Source organism: Pseudochaenichthys georgianus, chromosome 7 (genome assembly GCF_902827115.2).
Source record: "Pseudochaenichthys georgianus chromosome 7, fPseGeo1.2, whole genome shotgun sequence".
Lineage (NCBI taxonomy): Eukaryota > Metazoa > Chordata > Actinopteri > Perciformes > Channichthyidae > Pseudochaenichthys > Pseudochaenichthys georgianus.
Window position 1 is genome coordinate 33,677,269 of NC_047509.1, and position 18,432 is coordinate 33,695,700.

At 42.2% G+C, this 18,432-nt stretch overlaps 1 protein-coding gene across 2 annotated transcripts in view; it reads left to right on the forward strand.

The window, feature by feature from the left end:
- The window catches only part of chchd6a (coiled-coil-helix-coiled-coil-helix domain containing 6a), a 123,309-nt gene that overhangs the window by 23,968 nt on the left and 80,909 nt on the right, over nt 1–18,432 (forward strand). Inside the window, exons 5-6 of one of the 2 annotated variants that reach the window (XM_071203638.1) lie at nt 11,465–11,488; nt 12,222–12,305. In XM_071203638.1, coding sequence (XP_071059739.1) covers nt 11,465–11,488; nt 12,222–12,305 — 108 coding nt within the window. The remainder of the gene's footprint in view (nt 1–11,464; nt 11,489–12,221; nt 12,306–18,432) is intronic. The other variant, XM_071203639.1, reaches the window with a different exon arrangement.

Genomic DNA, 18,432 nt, shown 5'->3' on the forward strand with positions numbered 1-18,432 from the left:
TCTTAAACTGTAATTCTAGTATATAGATGGGTAAACTGTGAAGGGCCACTGGACTGGATGCATATTTCAAGATTCAAAAATCTATTTTGAACCCTAAACTGCTCCCGATGGCACGGCCACAAAGTGTGTGTGAACGTTTATTCCTTCTGATGAGCAGGTGGAAGCCTTTGTGTTGTAAAGCCTGCAAGACTAGGAAAGTAATATATAAATGCAGTCCATTTACAATCTAAATATATTGATCTGTTCTTAAGTCTTTAATTATCACAGACATCAATGATAACCTGACTGTCCAATGCAACTCGGCCTGACGTTGAGCATCAGCCGACAGGATCAAGGACCTGTTCAGCAAAGTAGAATAGCAATTGCATTGGATGATTAAATAAATGTTTACCTCCATAAAAGCTGAAGCGCCACAATTTAAATAAATATTACTTAAAAGAAGAAGGATTTTATTGATCCCAATTTGGGATTTTTGAATGAATCAAACAAAAACCACAATAACCCTTAAAGAAATAAAAACGGAAAGGATTTGTTTTGTATAACAAAACATGTAATACAATTGAAAGTATCAACCATTTTTAAATGTAAATATGTGTAAAACCGCCCTGATTTTTAAAATGTTTAAAATACTGTAGCTATCTAAGCAAATGCACCAGGTATGATAGTGGTCTAATTTCATACCACTATATCCCTAACCCTGTAACATTAGACCACATTTTAGAATCATAAAATACAGTTTAACAACAAATTACAACTTGACGGAGACCGTAGGCAGGGTAAAATAAATAGAAGAAGGACCATTATTGTCCTACTCATTTCTCTAGCTGTAATTATCAGGCAGATTATTATTGAGAGCTAATTTATTGCCTCGCTGGGAGCTATGTGTTAAATAAACGCAGCAGAGTAAATAGAGAGAGGGGGAGAACAGACTGCTGCCGCTATCAGATGGCAACACAGCGCCCACAGGGAAAGAGTGAGACGCGTGAGTGTCTATTCATACTTGTCAGTCCCAGCGAGCCCAAACACTGGCGTTCCATGTGTTTGGGCAGCGAACTTTGGTACGCTGCCCTCCGATGCTCTCTTCGTGGCTCCTTCTGTACTGGGTCATGGTGTTGGCCCTCCGTTGCTGATATCACTGCTAACAGCTCAGCCAGCTGCCATCTGTTGTCCTTACAGCGCAGCTTCCAAAACCTGCGGTGTACTGAGCACTGTAAAAAAATATGCTCCATTTTACATTATTTAGCTGATTCTTTTAGCCAAAACAACTTGTAAAACACTTAAATACCGTAGACAAGCGTACGGAAGCCATTTGGGATTGGGTATCTCCAACTGTTTGGCATGTTGACTGCAGGGGATGGGATTGAACCACTGACCCTGTGATTGGTAGATTAATGCATTTACCCCCTGAGCTACAGTTTGGTTTTAGGATGTCTGATTTAGACATTCATTGAGGCTATATTTCTCCCATGTTTAATTAGGTATAAGCTTTGTTTGTACGTGCCATTCTAGCGCCTAAAGTTATAGAATTGCTATATCAATCTTTCTTAAGTAAAAGTTCAAAGCTATTATCATTACCATATACCTAAACTATTAGCATTTAAAACTTGTTATGCAGGATGGTCCCTTTCAGAGCGATGATATTATAATATGTCACAAGTGTTTCTGCACTGTTGTATAGTTCAGAACAGGATTGTACTTTTTTTGTAAAATAACTAGTAACTAAATATGTAGGATGGATGTAGTGGTGCAATACAGTATAAATAAGAAGTACATTGAAATACTCGAAGTAAAATAACCTACAAATTGTTTTTAGTACAGTTCTACAGTAAATGCACTTACGTTACCACTGTGCTTATCTGAATATTTTTTTAAACACATTTCCAAAACATACTTATAAATTGACATTTCTGTGAGAAATGTAGGCATATTTCCCTACGAAATCCTTTCTAACAAGAGAAGCCGGTATTCTCAACTGTTATCTAAACACAGGCAGCCATGCAAGAACTTAACCTAAACAAAAGAGTCTAAAATAGGGACATTTCAATAAAAAACATCTAATCAAAAAAAGAATAAGCAAACAAAATAATGAAACTGACAATACTACATTTTATTTTAGTCCTTAATTAGTCAGTCTACGATGTATGGAGATTGAGCCTTGTGCTGCATCAGACACAAATAAACATTGCCTGCTTGTAAATGTTGGTAATACCTACAAGCAGTTTTGTTTCGAGTTTATAAGGCCCTGACACACCAAGCAGTCACCATAGAACTCGCTGTGTTCTCTTGGCCATGTGTTGAACTGGAACACACCGTAAAGACTTCAGCCGAGCACGTACGAACTGCGCATGCGTGAGTGGCAATAACTCTCCTTACCAGCAGGCGGCGGTAGTATGTATTCGTCATTCAAAAGAGGCAACAACCGGAAGACAGAGAAGAAGAACAGACTACGTGATCTAAACAAACAACAAATAGCGTGTGCGTTCCATTTTCACTCTCGTCCATCGAAAACATATTTCGTGCCGTACTGGAGCTATCAGCCATTGGAGTGTTGCTTGTGGAAGACATTCTTAAGCAACCGTTTTGCTTCTCATGCACTGATTCGCGAGCTGAACAGCCAATCAGAGTGATTTCTTTGTCCGACTGCCCGTGGCTGACGCACGGCCGATGTTGAATCGGCCATGAAAGGCCAAATAAGGCGTGTCACGGCCGACGGTGCGGGACACACCAAATTGAGTTTGGGCGACAGAGCACGCTTCGTCGTCCGACTAACGAAAACGGCCGATTTCGGCCTGGTGTGTCAGGTCCTATAGACACAGGCCTTACCTTTGGTTGTACACAAGTACTGTATATAGGATATCCGTTTTTCAATGAGCAGTTCAGCATTAAAAAGACATTTTTAAAAACCAACATTAGGAGTCTTTATCCATCAATTTCAATGACAACCCAATTTTTACAGAATCAAAAAATCGTATTCTTGAATCTTTTAAAAGTATTTTTATACCTGCAGGAAATAAGTTTATCTCACAGAAGCTCCGTCTCCAGCTTAGAGCTTTTAGATTGTTAGAAGAACTGTCACAATTTTCTAAAAAGGTATCTCCAGTTAACAAGTGAAACTGCATTGCAAACAACTGCTTAAATCTCTCTGCTTGATTTAAAGTTCTACAGTGAGTTTCCAGGACAAAAGGTCTCATCTCTCCTTCCTGCACGCTCCCTCATTCCTGCTGTGATTTTTGTTTTGTTTCACTTTGTCATTTATTTGTGACATTATCCCGTCTCTCCTTTTCCCTCATCCTTTTCAGCTCATACCTCACTTACTCTCTCTTCCCTTTTCCTGTCTATCACATTAGCACATTTTTTTTCACTTCTAAATAGATGCTTCACACCTCTTGCTGTGATCTGAATTGATTCATATGCAGAAGGTGTCTAGAGCAGGAAGAATGTGCGATAATACGTTTGTAAGCTAATCTCCTGTTTGGCTCATGGCTAGCAGCTGCCGTATTCAATTATGCACCTGCTTAATAACTAAGGATGTTTTTCTCTGCACTTGTTTACATTTGTTACGTATCTAGGCTTCCTCTTGTCTCTTGCATTTCCTGTCTGACCTTGTCAACTGGATGAGTTCCTACTCTATTTTATTTTCATTCATTAAGGACATTTTCCTGCAATTTGAAAACGTGTCAGAATAGAATGAATTTGATATCCTGTATGACAAAAGTAAATCTTGTAAGACATTCACACAATACCGTTGTTTGTCTATTGTGATCATAATGGTGCTTTAAATATCTATTATGTAGTTACATTGTACACATGCTCTGTCTTTAATCAGGATAAAATGAAACATATTTATAGCACGTTTAAGATCAATATCCCCCTAAAATGTTCACACAGCATTGCAAGAATCACATCAAACATAATTTCTCTTTTAAACTGGATCATTTTGTCATACTGATGGTTAATGTGACACCATACAAAACACAGGCATAGCACTGGGTAAAGGGTTGAGAAAAAGGGGAATCATTTGGAGGATTGAAACTGTCCCAATACTACCAAAACTAAGGCTGCCAATGAGCCATTAGTAGATAAAAACTACAAAGAATAGTACAAACGTTTTATAGGTTTTTATTTTTATTCTTTTTGAATGAAACAAGCTCCAATAGTGAAAAAACATTACTTCCTATTTATTCTATATATCTTTCTTGAAGTCCAAGAAGAAAAAAAAAATCGAGGAAAGATGTAAAGGAGTACCTTGGAAAAAAAGGATGTCTTTAATTGATCCAGGGTGCATTTAAACAGCACTGACTGATGTTTTTGATGGCCAAACAGCACGTCGCTTTGGAATTAGTGCTTCAAAGAATTGTGGGATGGCATCATGACCTTTCCTTTGGTAAAGGATGGTCGTGTGGCGTCACCTAGGTTTAAGGATATGAGGATGGAAACAATGAAGCACCTTTTATTAGATTATGAGAATAGCTTTATTTTGACGTTATTACACTGAGCCATGAACCTTATTACAATCCCTCACCAACTGCATGGAACAAATTAGTAGCTGGATGAGCAACAATTTCCCACAATTAAACAAAACCGAGACAATTATCTTTGGTGCCAAAAGTGAGGAAAGGGCTGAAGTGAGCGCTAAACTAGAAGCCCTACTACTAAATACATCAGAGAAGGTGAGAAATCTAGACGTAGTTCTGGACAACACAGGGCACCAGGTGCACACAATCAACAGCAACAGACATGGGGAAAGAGAACACTTTTCAAAATAAAACACATGTGCAATATACAAAGCCTGAAGCAGTCAGTCCACAGTGACGAAGCCATATTCGTCACAGGGGGCAAACGGCTCTGTGTTTACGTCTATACGATCATTTCCTGATAACGTTGAAGCAATAGCCCTGCCTCTCCCCACCTCTGCCGCTCAGAGATCAGCTGCTGGGCTGTGTGAAGCTGACCGTTGAGCGGCCCAGACCAAGCAAGGAGGCAGAGGCAGAACGTCCAAAAATATAACCCGACGTGGGCATTTATTAAAAACATGGGCACAAAGTTCACAGCTTCAATCCTGCTGTTCTCCCTGCACACATCCTGCAGCCACAAGGATCTCACACACATCCAGCCCTCAACAGACAGGGCAACAGAGACTAAATACCCACACTCCAATCATCACAACAAGCCACAGGTGAGGGGGGAGGAGACAACACAGGACACCAGGTGCACACAATCATCAGCCACAGACAACATATACTGTGCAATCACGCAAACAAAGTGCCCTATCACCCGGCCTGAAGCCGTCAGTCCATAGTGACGAAGCCACCTTCGCCACATTTCCTTCCCCCTCTCCCCCGGAAGCACAGTGTCTCTACAGTCTCGTGGGTCCGGGTCCGGGTCCGGGTCCGCCTCCTCGACCCGCAAACGCTGTTCCTCTCTCGTCTCCTGCTGCCCCAACAGCCGTGGCCCCCTGATCCGTTCCAGGCACAGCCACCCCCAGCCGCGGTTCCTCTCCTTGGTCCCTCTTCTTTCCTCCGTAATTTTCACCTCCTTACTTGGTCGAATCCCACTTCTGACACCAAATGTGAAGCTGACCGTTGAGCGGCCCAGATCAAGCAAGGAGGCAGAGGCAGAACGTCCAAAAATATAACCCGACGTGGGCATTTATTAAAAACATGGGCACAAAGTTCACAGCTTCAATCCTGCTGTTCTCCCTGCACACATCCTGCAGCCACAACACACACACACACACACACACACACACACACACACACACACACACACACACACACACACACACACACACACACACACACACACACACACACACACACACACACACACACACACACACACACACACACACACACACACACACACACACACACACACACAGGTGAGGGGGGAGGAGACAACACAGGACACCAGGTGCACACAATCATCAGCCACAGACAACATATACTGTGCAATCACGCCAACAAAGTGCCCTATCACCCGGCCTGAAGCCGTCAGTCCGTAGTGACGAAGCCACCTTCGTCACAGGCTGTCAGAAGAGGGGGAGGAAAAGAGAGGCTCCGTCTTTTCTTCTTATATTATTATATAGAGTCGTTATCAATTTGTTTTAAAGCTCAATAAATAACAAAGAAGACCTCTGACCGACACTTACCTAATTTTGTTCGGAAGATTTAAACTTTAACGGACATGTTGATCGGCGGAAAAAAATCTAACTGAAACTCTGCCGCACGGTCCCCTCGTCCCTTGGAAGAGGCGGAGAGGTGGGTTTTTTTCATCTGCTGGTGGACTACTGGAGAGATTTACAGCAGGAGCAAACGCTTGCCTCGGGGAGGGAGAAAAAGAGCCAGAACGTCCACAGCGGAGAATAAACAGAAGGGCAACCATGGCAACCATACACGGAAAGTCTTCTTCGCTGCTTTTGTGGCATGAGTACAGCGCCACTTACAGGCCCGGCATTTGTACTACAGCGTCTCCAGCGCTTTCGAGCGGTCTCGTGTGAACGGACACGGTTCTGGTGGCTATTGCGTGTGGACGGAAGACTTTTTTGATATCGATTTTGGTCCGTTTGCGTTATCGTCCTCATGTGGCTCCAGCCTAAATCAGCATACTATTACCTAAAAAAGGTAGCCAGACTTAGAACATTCATGTCTCATAGGGGTGTAACGGTATCCGTATTCGTCCCGTACCGTCACGGTTCGGACGTCACGGTTCAGCACATACAGTCACACGACGAATACCCCTTTTTTATGAGTGGGAAAAAAATCTGTCACTCAGGGCAGTATCCAGTACACTATATATAATCCAGGGGCCGGTATTGCGCCTAAAAGCTGTTTGCCAGCCGTCCTCATACCGAGTTCCCAATGAGTAAAGCCTTAGAATAACTCTAAACAACGAACATAAAATCATGTTCTAATGTTAACAATATTGTATTTATTCCAGTTAAATGATTGTGATTGAAAAGCCTAAGGAGGCTGGTAAACATTGCAAAGAGGGATTTGTATTCCTTAATAATATTCGTAAACTGTAACTTCTTCTTTAAGAGCCTCCTCTGTCCTCCACTCGTTAACTGTATTAATGGCACCTGTTTGAACTCGTTATCAGTATAAAAGACACCTGTCCACAACCTCAAACAGTCACACTCCAAACTCCACTATGGCCAAGACCAAAGAGCTGTCAAAGGACACCAGAAACAAAATGGTAGACCTGCACCAGGCTGGGAAGACTGAATCTGCAATAGGTAAGCAGCTTGGTGTGAAGAAATCAACTGTGGGAGCAATTATTAGAAAATGGAAGACATACAAGACCACTGATAATCTCCCTCGATCTGGGGCTCCACGCAAGATCTCATCCCGTGGGGTCAAAATGATCACAAGAACGGTGAGCAAAAATCCCAGAACCACACGGGGGACCGGGACCTGCAGAGAGCTGGGACCAAAGTAACAAAGGCTACCATCAGTAACACACTACGCCGCCAGGGACTCAAATCCTGCAGTGCCAGACGTGTCCCCCTGCTTAAGCCAGTACATGTCCAGGCCCGTCTGAAGTCTGCTAGAGAGCATTTAGATGATCCAGAAGAGGATTGGGAGAATGTCATATGGTCAGATGAAACCAAAATAGAACTTTTTGGTAAAAACTCAACTAGACGTGTTTGGAGGAGAAAGAATGCTGAGTTGCATCCAAAGAACACCATACCTACTGTGAAACATGGGGGTGGAAACATCAGGCTTTGGGGCTGTTTTTCTGCAAAGGGACCAGGACGACTGATCCGTGTAAAGGAAAGAATGAATGGGGCCATGTATCGTGAGATTTTGAGTGACAACCTCCTTCCATAAGCTTTGAATGGTTTAAGAACTTTCTCCAATTAAACAAAGATAAAACTGAGGTAATGGTTTTTGGAGCCAGGGCAGAACGTTTAAAAGTGAGCGCTGAGCTTCAGTCTGCAATGTTCAAAACAACAGATAAAGCCAGAAATCTAGGTGTAGTCATGGACTCTGACCTGAGTTTCAACAGTCACATTAAAACAGTTACTAAATCAGCCTACTATCACCTAAAGAATATATCTAGGATTAAAAGACTAATGTCACAGCAGGATTTGGAAAAACTTGTCCATGCTTTTATCTTCAGTAGACTGGACTACTGCAATGGTGTCTTCACAGGTCTCACTAAAAAATCTGTTAGAAAGCTGCAGCTGATTCAGAACGCCGCTGCTCGAGTCCTCACTAACACTAGAGAGTGGATCACATCACTCCTGCTCTGAAGTCTTTCCACTGGCTTCCTGTGTGTCAAAGAATAGATTTCAAAATACTGCAGCTGGTTTATAAAGCACTGAATGGTTTAGGCCCAAATTACATTTCTGACCTCCTGCTAAATTATGAACCATCCAGATCTCTCAGGTCTTCAGGGACTGGTCAGCTTTCTGTCCCCAGAGTCAGAACTAAACATGGAGAAGCAGCGTTCAGTTGTTATGCTCCAAATTAAAATTTTAAACTATTTTGTATCTCATTTATGCATGATTTTTATGAATCTGTTATTCCATTATGTTTATTTATTGTGTTTTTTTCTGTTGTCTTACTATTAAGTGATAATGATCATTGGGCGGTGGTGGCGAAGTCGATAGGGACTTGGCTTGGCAACTGGAAGGTCACCAGTTCAAGACCCGGCAAGACCAAGTGCTACTCAGTGTCCCTGAGCAAGGCACCGTTCTCTACACTGCTCCCCGGGCGCCGTTCAAAATGGCAGCACACTGCTTCTAACACTAGGATGGGTCAAATGCAGAGAAACTATTTCCACACAGAGATTAATAAAGTATATAAAAATAAAAATAAAGCACTTTGAATTGCCTCTGCATCTGAAATGTGCTATATAAATAAACGTACCTTACCTTAAGCAAACAAGACAATTTGAAAAATACTCTACGGAAGTATTACTTGGCAAAGCTAACATGCTGATACTGACCACAAACCATTTTAGTCATCTTACTTTAGCATTTAGTTTTGGTCCTAAACCAAAGTAGTGGCCAAGAAGCTGATGCTTGAGGAAAGATCTCAGGTATTACAAAAGTGAGTACAATTCATCCTAAAGGCAAACTTGATTGTCTGCACCACATGTAATGGCAATCCATCTAAATATCTTTTACAAATAAGCTAAAAGCTGGAAAATTAATCTACCAGTGGCAATAGAGGGTAATGAAAATGACTAGGCTTAATCCTGTAAGGACTATTGACTTCTGTCTAAAATCCCATGGTAATCATCCAATGGTTATTTTTGCTGAATTACAGCCCTCTGCTCCAGCAGTCTTCAGTTTAATAAAAATAAAATATGCTACTGCTAATAGAAAACCAAATTACAGATGGACTCAATGATACACATGAGAACAGACATGTTAGAGTGAATAAATTAAGGACCAAGGTATCCCACCAGACAGGTGAGTGTATAAGCCTAAGCAATCCTTTTGTGTGTGTGCTGTGTTGTGTGTAAAGTCACGCCTGGCTGGCTGTTATCTACCAGAGACTCGCAGGTCCCTGGGGGGACACACCAGAGGAGTCATGTGATTCCCTTGCAGTTTCTTCTCCGACTGCAAATTAAAACAGGACCAACATAGACACTGATAGGAAGGCAAACTGAGTGTTTCTTTAATTAAATACATTCAGTTTCTGCCTAATCCTTACCGAACAGATTCTTGTCTTACATATACAATTAACACATGTATAACACCATTTCAGTCCCTTTTTCTAACTGATTCAACACAGTATGTCATTTCTGCAACAAGGGGGCTTTCAATCGAACATAACAATAGTTAGACTTTGATAATGTGAATATAATTAGCCTGGGATCATGGGAGTTGCTGCCCTCAATGTTGAACAGCCACCATTGATGACGTGACTCAGAAAATATGTTTATCGACAAGGTTTTTGAAAACGTAACCCTAATGAATTAGCTGTAAAAAACGTAAGATAATGTAAGATATAAACATGTGCGCTTTGTGGGGACATCCTTGAAACGTGCTGCAAACGCAATGACAGTTGTGATCCGTCACAAGATTGCAATACAAACTATAGTCAACTGCAGGTAGCAGACTTCCTTAATATTGAGATATAACGCCATTGGCAGGCGACCAAATAAAACGCACTGTTATATTATACAAAATTACAGATTTTTCACGGTGTGAATCTTGTTGCAACATTTAGGGCGATGTACAGTAAGTACACAATCCAAAATCTATGTCATAGGTGTAGCCGTTTATTTATTCTCACGCGAAACGTTTCGTATTCTACCTTTTACCAAGCGCAAGCTGCAGCTCACACCCGACAGTGAAAGTATTTCTCAAATCAGCAGCCCCCCCGCTCTTTGTCTCTCCCCAGTTAAGGTCTGTTTATGGAACACAGACGATCAGCTCTGATTTGATTTGATTCAGCAGCCCTGATAATTATGATGAATCTTCCCTCCATTCGCGTGTGCACGTAGACTCTCTTCACTTTTCTGTGCTGATGCTGTGTTCAGTGCCACAGTGCCATTAGTCTGGGACAATAGTGCCTTTTGAATTTGCTTTTTAAATATTGACTGGCATTCATGTGCTGGGTGTACCAGATGTGTTAGAGTTAGCACATTAGTGTGGTTCAGAACTTCAGATAGTGTCTGACTCAGTCTCAGAAATACTCATTAAAACGTTCGACATGTTGACTTTCCCGATGTGACACACGCACCCAGTTTGCGTCATTTGGAAGCTAAGCTAGCATCTACCCCATGCTGCTGAATCACACACACACACACACACACACACACACACACACACACACACACACACACACACACACACACACACACACACACACACACACACACACACACACACACACACACACACACACACACACACACACACACACCACACACACACACACACACACACACACACACACACACACACACCCGCACAAAGAACGTTCTTCAGTTTGTACATTACACATACATATTCTACCCAGAATCCACGCATGCTTCCTAAACATCCACAACACAATCTATATCTATACTTGTGAGGATCTCCAAGAGATAATGCATTCTGAAACTTTAACAATGAGTGCAAATAGCTACTGTAGTAGGTTAAACTGCACCATGGTCAGTTAAATTAATCTTTACTTTACAAATGTATCCCCACTTGTTATTGCTTGGTTCAGCAAAAACAGGGGAGTTCAATAAGTAATACTACATACATGTTCTAAAGAATGAAAACAAAAGTATTGTATTCTTGGAGCTGCATCTGATTAATAACATTATTCAATTACTAATATACATTTTTTTACTGCAATTTAAATAATAACCATTTAACAGGCCTACGCCAAGCTGCTGTGTGTTTCTTACCATTTGTGCTTCTCTCTTCCTCCTATGTGGGCTTTCTTTTCTTAACCTGCTTGTGTGTTTACCTTTTCGACCCTTTCTCTTTCCCTTTCTATTTCCCAACTTCAAGTCTCCAGATGAGATAGATATGATGGTAAGCTCACTTTAACCTCCTGCTTTTTTATCCATACCATCCATCTTTCCATCCTGCTGCTTTCTAACGATCACAGTGTCTTACTTTCCCACTTGGCCATTTACAAAATGTCTTTGCTGATGATTGCCAATGAGCCTTTCAGTTCTTGGAATAAAGATGTATTGATAATTTTCTATTCATTTCTTTCCACATCTCCCTATCTTCAAGGTGTCATCTGGTTTTATTATCCCTTCTGCCAGTCCATTGAAATGATACATATATGTTTACCTTTCCTTATCCATCCATCATTCCTTCTTATTCTTTCTTCTATTTCTATGTGTCCTGCATGCATCTTTCCTTACTGTTTGTCTCTATTTGTCTATGGATCCAGTGTCGTATATAAAAACATACATAAAGGACATTTTAGTGCTATAAACAATATTGTGTAAAGAAAACTTTAAATTGTGAATACCAAAAGGTAAACAAATGTTAGAATCACATGCCCCTCCCTCCCTCCTACTCACACACACTTTGTGTTGCCCTCCTCAGACCCACAGTATGTAGCCCACACTGTTGTATCATGTTACTATTACTAAGTGAATGTAATTACTAAGATTTGAGAAAAAAAAGTTCATTATTTCTTATGCACACTTGACTGGTCTTCTACCTTATAGGGATAATACGTAGTATTACAGAGAGTTTAATCCCGTCTGTGTGTGTGTGTCTGTGTGTGTGTTTATTTTTCATTTTTCAGGCTCAGCAGCTACAGAAGAAAGATGCTCAGCTGAAAGCGTTGGATGCTTTCTACAAGGAGCAGATGGCACAACTGGAGAAGAGGGTACAAGACACACACACACACCAACATGTATTAGATTCTTTCACATATTCCCAAAGTTGCACACAGAACTATAGACTTGGAACTTGGACTGACTCAGCTTTGTGACACACATAAAGAAACACCCTCAGACAAATGCAGGCACAGTGAATACGCTATTATTGTCCAAATGATTAGCACACTATAACACTGAAAGTGGACGTAACTGATCGATAACTTTTGCAAAATGAATGGCATTGGCTGTCTGACTCCTGTCATTCACATCTGCAGAAACATACCTTGTAAAAGTAGCACTGTGTGACATTAACATGGTGGGTTGTTACCAAGCTATTTATTGGGTTTTATTGCATGCACTTTTTCTGTTTAACATAAAGTTAAACTAGTAAAAAAAAATGGCAAGATCCTACAAAGATCCGTCAGAAAAGCACAAGGTGTGTCGGTAAAAAGGGAACACAGATTCTAGCTAACCTGAGCGCTTCCACAGAGCCCTCACAAACCCTTTCATCCCCTTTCATCTGCCCGGCTGACATTTAGCAGGCAGGAAAGGTGTGGAAGCCTCGAGTTAAGTCTCAGCTGCACAAGATGGACCGGCTCTCTGAGGGAAGTGCTCCTCTAGTTCTTAGATGGAGAAGACCTTTGCAGGACATCATGTGTCAAATCTAGGTGTTCTGTTTATGGCTAGGGTTAGGGTTAATTGAAGCATGTCCTGCAAAATGAGTGTTGGGAGCAGATGGAGTCACACGGGCCATGTGACTGCCATCCCTGCAGTGCAACAGTTACCCTCTGTGGGTCATATGTTTGTAGCTTTGTACCGTTTAGAAATGATAATACCAGTGTTAAGGAAATAGTAGCTTTTTGAAAGAATACCAACACCAACAGAGTATTTAATTTTTCTAACTCATTGTAACCCATTATGAAATACAGTTGAATAACACCATTAAGATATTTCTACAAATATACGAATACAAGTGTTGAAGTAAAAAATTGTTTTATTTAAAACACACACAAAACTTAACTTCACAGACTGTATGCGTTTTATCAGCTGAAGCAGTGGGCTAATCAAGGTGACGTAACATTAAATTAAAAAAAGTTACCAATATTTTTTTAATGTACTGATACCTAGCCCTACTCAATCATACACTCAGCCTTTAGAGGGGCTTTTCTAATTTCAGGGTCATATATTTTGTGCCTCTATAGAAGTATTTACATGCTTTAATGTTCAAAAAGCTCTATATTTTTCTCATACTACCTCTTTTTACCCTCTGTCTGAAACCAGAGCCCAGCTCACTCTGATTGGTTAGCTGGACGGCTCTGTTGTGATTGGTCAGTTCATAGATGTCCCACCCCTCAGCCTATCACGTACAATGTGTAGGAGCCCTAGCCAAAAGGAGCTTGAGTGTTACATAGGGATATAATTATGTTACTGAAGTAAAGAAAGGAGTCCAATGGAGGCGTTTCAGGCAGGGGGAGTGTGTGTGGGAGAGAAAGTCCCTTTGGAGGGAACTTTGTGATTTTAGCCTACTGTATATTAACAACCTACTGTATATTAACCCCCCTCAAAGAAAGGGAAACGCTTATTTATTGGCTTTTCTTTTAGTGTACGTACAGGTTCATTTTTTTGTTAATTCCAGAGTACTGTTGGAAAATTGAACTAAAGAAAATCTCACAGCAGGTTTGGAATAAACCGTGTGCATATGTGCATGTCGGTTGAGTTTATATTTAGTGTCTGCCATAAGCTACCAAAAGCGGATAGAGTTGTTGGAAGCCACTGACTCGAGCAATGGGCTTTTTTCTGTTTGGCTAAATCTGAAGTTTGGGCTTTCTGAAACAAGTAAATGGTTTGCTTCTTTCTTTTTTTCTTTCTTTTCATGCTTTCCCCCTTGATTCTATTTCCGTCTTCTTCCATTGACAGGTTTACAGCATCATAACACAACATCTGTATTCTAATTATCATGCATGCAGCCTAAATAAACATTGATTACCTCAATGAAAATTATTTAGACACATTTGAAACACACACACACACACACACACACACACACACACACACACACACACACACACACACACACACACACACACACACACACACACACACACACACACACACACACACACACACACACACACACACACACACACACACACACACACACACACACACATTCATTTATTAGATTCTTTCCCAAAGTTGCACACAAAACTATAGACTTGGAAATAGAGGGGGGAAGGCGAAATAGGAGAAAAAGAGAAGCAATATTAAAAGAGGGAAACAGATTAAAAAAATATAAGATAAGAGAAAAACGTTGCGTGGAAGTCGGAAACAGTACCGAAGGAGTGGCAGACCGGGGTGGTGGTCCCTCTTTTCAAAAAGGGGGATCAGAGGGTGTGTGCCAATTACAGAGGCATCACACTACTCAGCCTCCCCGGGAAAGTTTACTTTACTTCGAGGTACTCGAAAGGAGGGTCAGGCCGATTGTCGAACCTCAGATTGAGGAGGAACAATGCGGATTCCGTCCTGGTCGTGGAACGACGGATCAGCTTTTTACTCTCGCAAGGATCCTGGAGGGGGCCTGGGAGTACGCTTATCCGGTCTACATGTGTTTTGTAGACTTGGAGAAGGCGTATGACCGAGTTCCCAGGGAGTTACTGTGAGAGGTGCTGCGGGAGTATGGGGTGAGGGGGTCTCTACTTAGGGCCATCCAATCTCTGTACTCCCAAAGCGAGAGCTGTGTCCGGGTCCTCGGCAGTAAGTCGGACCCATTTCCGGTGAGGGTTGGCCTCCGCCAGGGCTGCGCTTTGTCACAAATCCTGTTTGTAATATATATCGATCGGATTTCGAGGCGTAGTCGTGGGGGGGGGGGTCTGCAGTTCGGTGGACTAAGGATTGCACCACTGCTTTTTGCAGATGATGTGGTTCTGATGGCTTCATCGGTCTGCGACCTTCAGCACTCACTGGATCGGTTCGCAACCGAGTGTGAAGCGGCTGGGATGAGGATCAGCACCTCCAAATCTGAGGCCATGGTTCTCAGCAGGAAACCGATGGACTGTCCACTCCAAGTAGGGAATGAGTCCTTACCCCAAGTGAAGGAGTTCAAGTATCTCGGGGTCTTGTTCTCGAGTGAGGGAACAATGGAGCGTGAGATGGGCCGGAGAATCGGAGCAGCGGGAGCGGTACTGCAGTCGCTTTACCGCACCGTTGTGACGAAAAGGGAGCTGAGCCGGAAGGCAAAGCTCTCTGTCTACCGGGCCATTTTCGTTCCTACCCTCACCTATGGTCATGAAGGATGGGTCATGACCGAAAGAACGAGATCGCGGATACAAGCGGCCGAGATGGGTTTCCTCCGCCGGGTGGCTGGTGTCTCCCTTAGAGATAAGGTGAGAAGTTCGGTCATCAGGGAGGGACTCGGAGTTGAGCCGCTCCTCCTTCGCGTCGAAAGAAGCCAGTTGAGGTGGTTCGGGCACCTAGTTAGGATGCCACCTGGGCGCCTCCCTAGGGAGGTGTTCCAGGCACGTCCAGCTGGGAAGAGACCAAGGGGTAGACCTAGGACCAGGTGGAGGGATTATATCTCTTCGCTGGCCTGGGAGCGCCTTGGGATCCCCCAGTCAGAGCTGGTTGATGTCGCCAGGGAAAAGAAAGTTTGGGGCTCTCTGCTGGAACTGCTACCCCCGCGACCTGACCACGGATAAGCGGGAGAAGATGGATGGATGGAAAAAGAAGCAGAAGTCATTTTTTGCGGTCGTTACCAGAAAAGCAGAAATATGGTTGCTTGTGAAATTGTCCAAAACAAAATCCTCATGGAAGACCCTGGTTCATTTGAATGATGACTCGCAGAAGCAAAGGCAATAGTGTTACAGGGGAACTTAACCACTTATAGAGACAGGTAGGAACCCAACAAAGCATGTGATTCACTTCGTATAGGCCATAGTTCACATTAGGCCCATGGTCCCCTTCAAACCAAGTGTCAGGAAAATCGAGCTTTTTCAGTAAAGCAAATAAAAACATTGTTGCATATCATCTGTCAATGATGGGTTGACTCTTGTTGCATTGCCTTCAACTGGTCCAAAATCCATTAGAACTTTTTTCCATGTATTTTTAAGCCATTCTAGCGGGTAGCAGGGATGGCAATATTTACTTTTTCTCTTGATTTATTCCTTATTTATGATATAACTTGATATTCATGGTCTCCAGATGAATGGTTTTAATAACTTTGATCTCCTTTGGTGAAAACAGTTTTTCCGGTTTGGCTATCATCAACTCAAACATATAATATAACTAATAATGACGGATTAGCTTCAGCTGTACTGTTTGTGTTTATTGACAATAATCCAATTCAAGTATTTGGCACATTATGAAGAAACCTAGTCTAACCCTCAGTGTTTTAAGCAGGTTATTGACATGACGTTTAAAAGTAAGACAATCATCAAGCCAGATACCAAGGTAACCACTTTTTCTTTTTATTCCTTGCGTAGTTACAATATCTAAAACAGGCTCTGGACAGTCTTGGACTCAGAAGCCTGGCTATTTGTGTTTGTCTCATTAGTGGGTTTGCATAGGGAGTAGGCGACTGGCAGGCTGTCGTACGGGTGGCACTAGCTGTGTTTGTCGTTGGGCTTAGGATGTTTGGAGACAGACCACTATGTGTATGTGTGTAATACGGAGAGATATGCATGCATACTGTATATTCAGGTGCACGTGTACTGTATATGTAAATGGGGGAATTATGTCTCTATCCTTGTTACAACCCGCCTCCCTACTTAATAGTAGTGGCTCGTGAGGCAGTCCGCAACATAAAACAAAAATACACAACACGTAGGCACTAAACTGTGATTGTACATTTATTGCCACAATCATAAGACATTACACTGGAGGACAGGTAAAACAAACAAAAAGACGGAGGGGACTTGGGCCAACCACACCACGGGCTGTAGGATCCAGAGCCTTCCTCCGCTACCCAAAATCACACAGAACCTAACTGGAGACATAAAGCCGCGAAAACCTAACTCTAACACGTCCTCCAGGAAACCCAACAAAAAGCAAAAGAGCTCTGCCACAGCAGAGACATCCGGAGTAGTGATCGGCCTCCTCCTTCTCCTTCAGTCTCCTCTTTTATGCGAGGGCTGATTGGCAACTGGGAACACCTGCGCCGAGCTCGGCTGAGTGGCAACTGGGAACACCTGAGGAAGGCGGAGCCAGGTGTACCTGCACAGCAGAGAGAACAAAGAGGACAACAAAAGGGGGGGAGTACGTAACAATCCTCAGGCTCAGTGTGTTTGCAGACCGCACCAGTAGCCTCATAATGCTGTGGATTTACTCTGTTTGACTGCTCCAAGGGTTCTCAATGCCTGAGCTTTAGTTTTCTCAAACTGCTCAGCTGAACTTAACCAAGATGGGTAAAGTGAAACTGAGCCAGGCTTATAACTATGTTACAGTATCTTACACCTTTGCATTAACATACTTGCTGGCAAGAACTTGTTCAACATTTGACAAGATTAATTGGAAGCATTAGAATAGAGATTGTTGTTTTCTTGTATTGAGTAAAGAAGAACATGGAATGACAACAAGACCGAAACATCGCTTAACAGAAAATGACATGACACACAAACTATCCATTTCATAGTGCTGACTATTTAATGTTGTGTGCTGTCAAAGTATTTCCTGTTTGCTTTGTTAAAGTTTACTGCCACTTTTTGATCATCTCATCATTAAATGTGCTTCAATCGATTGGCCACCAATCTGTATTGACCATGTTCCCTTTAAACAGTTGATATGTGGACGATCACATGACTTTTTGATTCTGAATTGATTACAATATACATTGCCTGCTTTCTCGCCTGTAAAGTAATTCACTGAACCTGGCACTGCATCTAGTCTGAACTACCCTATAGGGCTGCACGATTTTGGGCAAAAATGTAATTGCGAATTTTCTGACAAATATTGCGATTGCGATTCGCAATATTTGTTTTTAAGCGACCCAACGGAAGTTTATTGTAAAATGCGGCCATATCTCCGGCTAGGAAGGTCGTATCAACGTGCTCCCCTCTCTAGCACCCCTGCAGCCACGAATCTTAAACTGAACTGAACTACGAGTGAAATAACTAAACTTACATGAAACTTCCATTGGGTTGC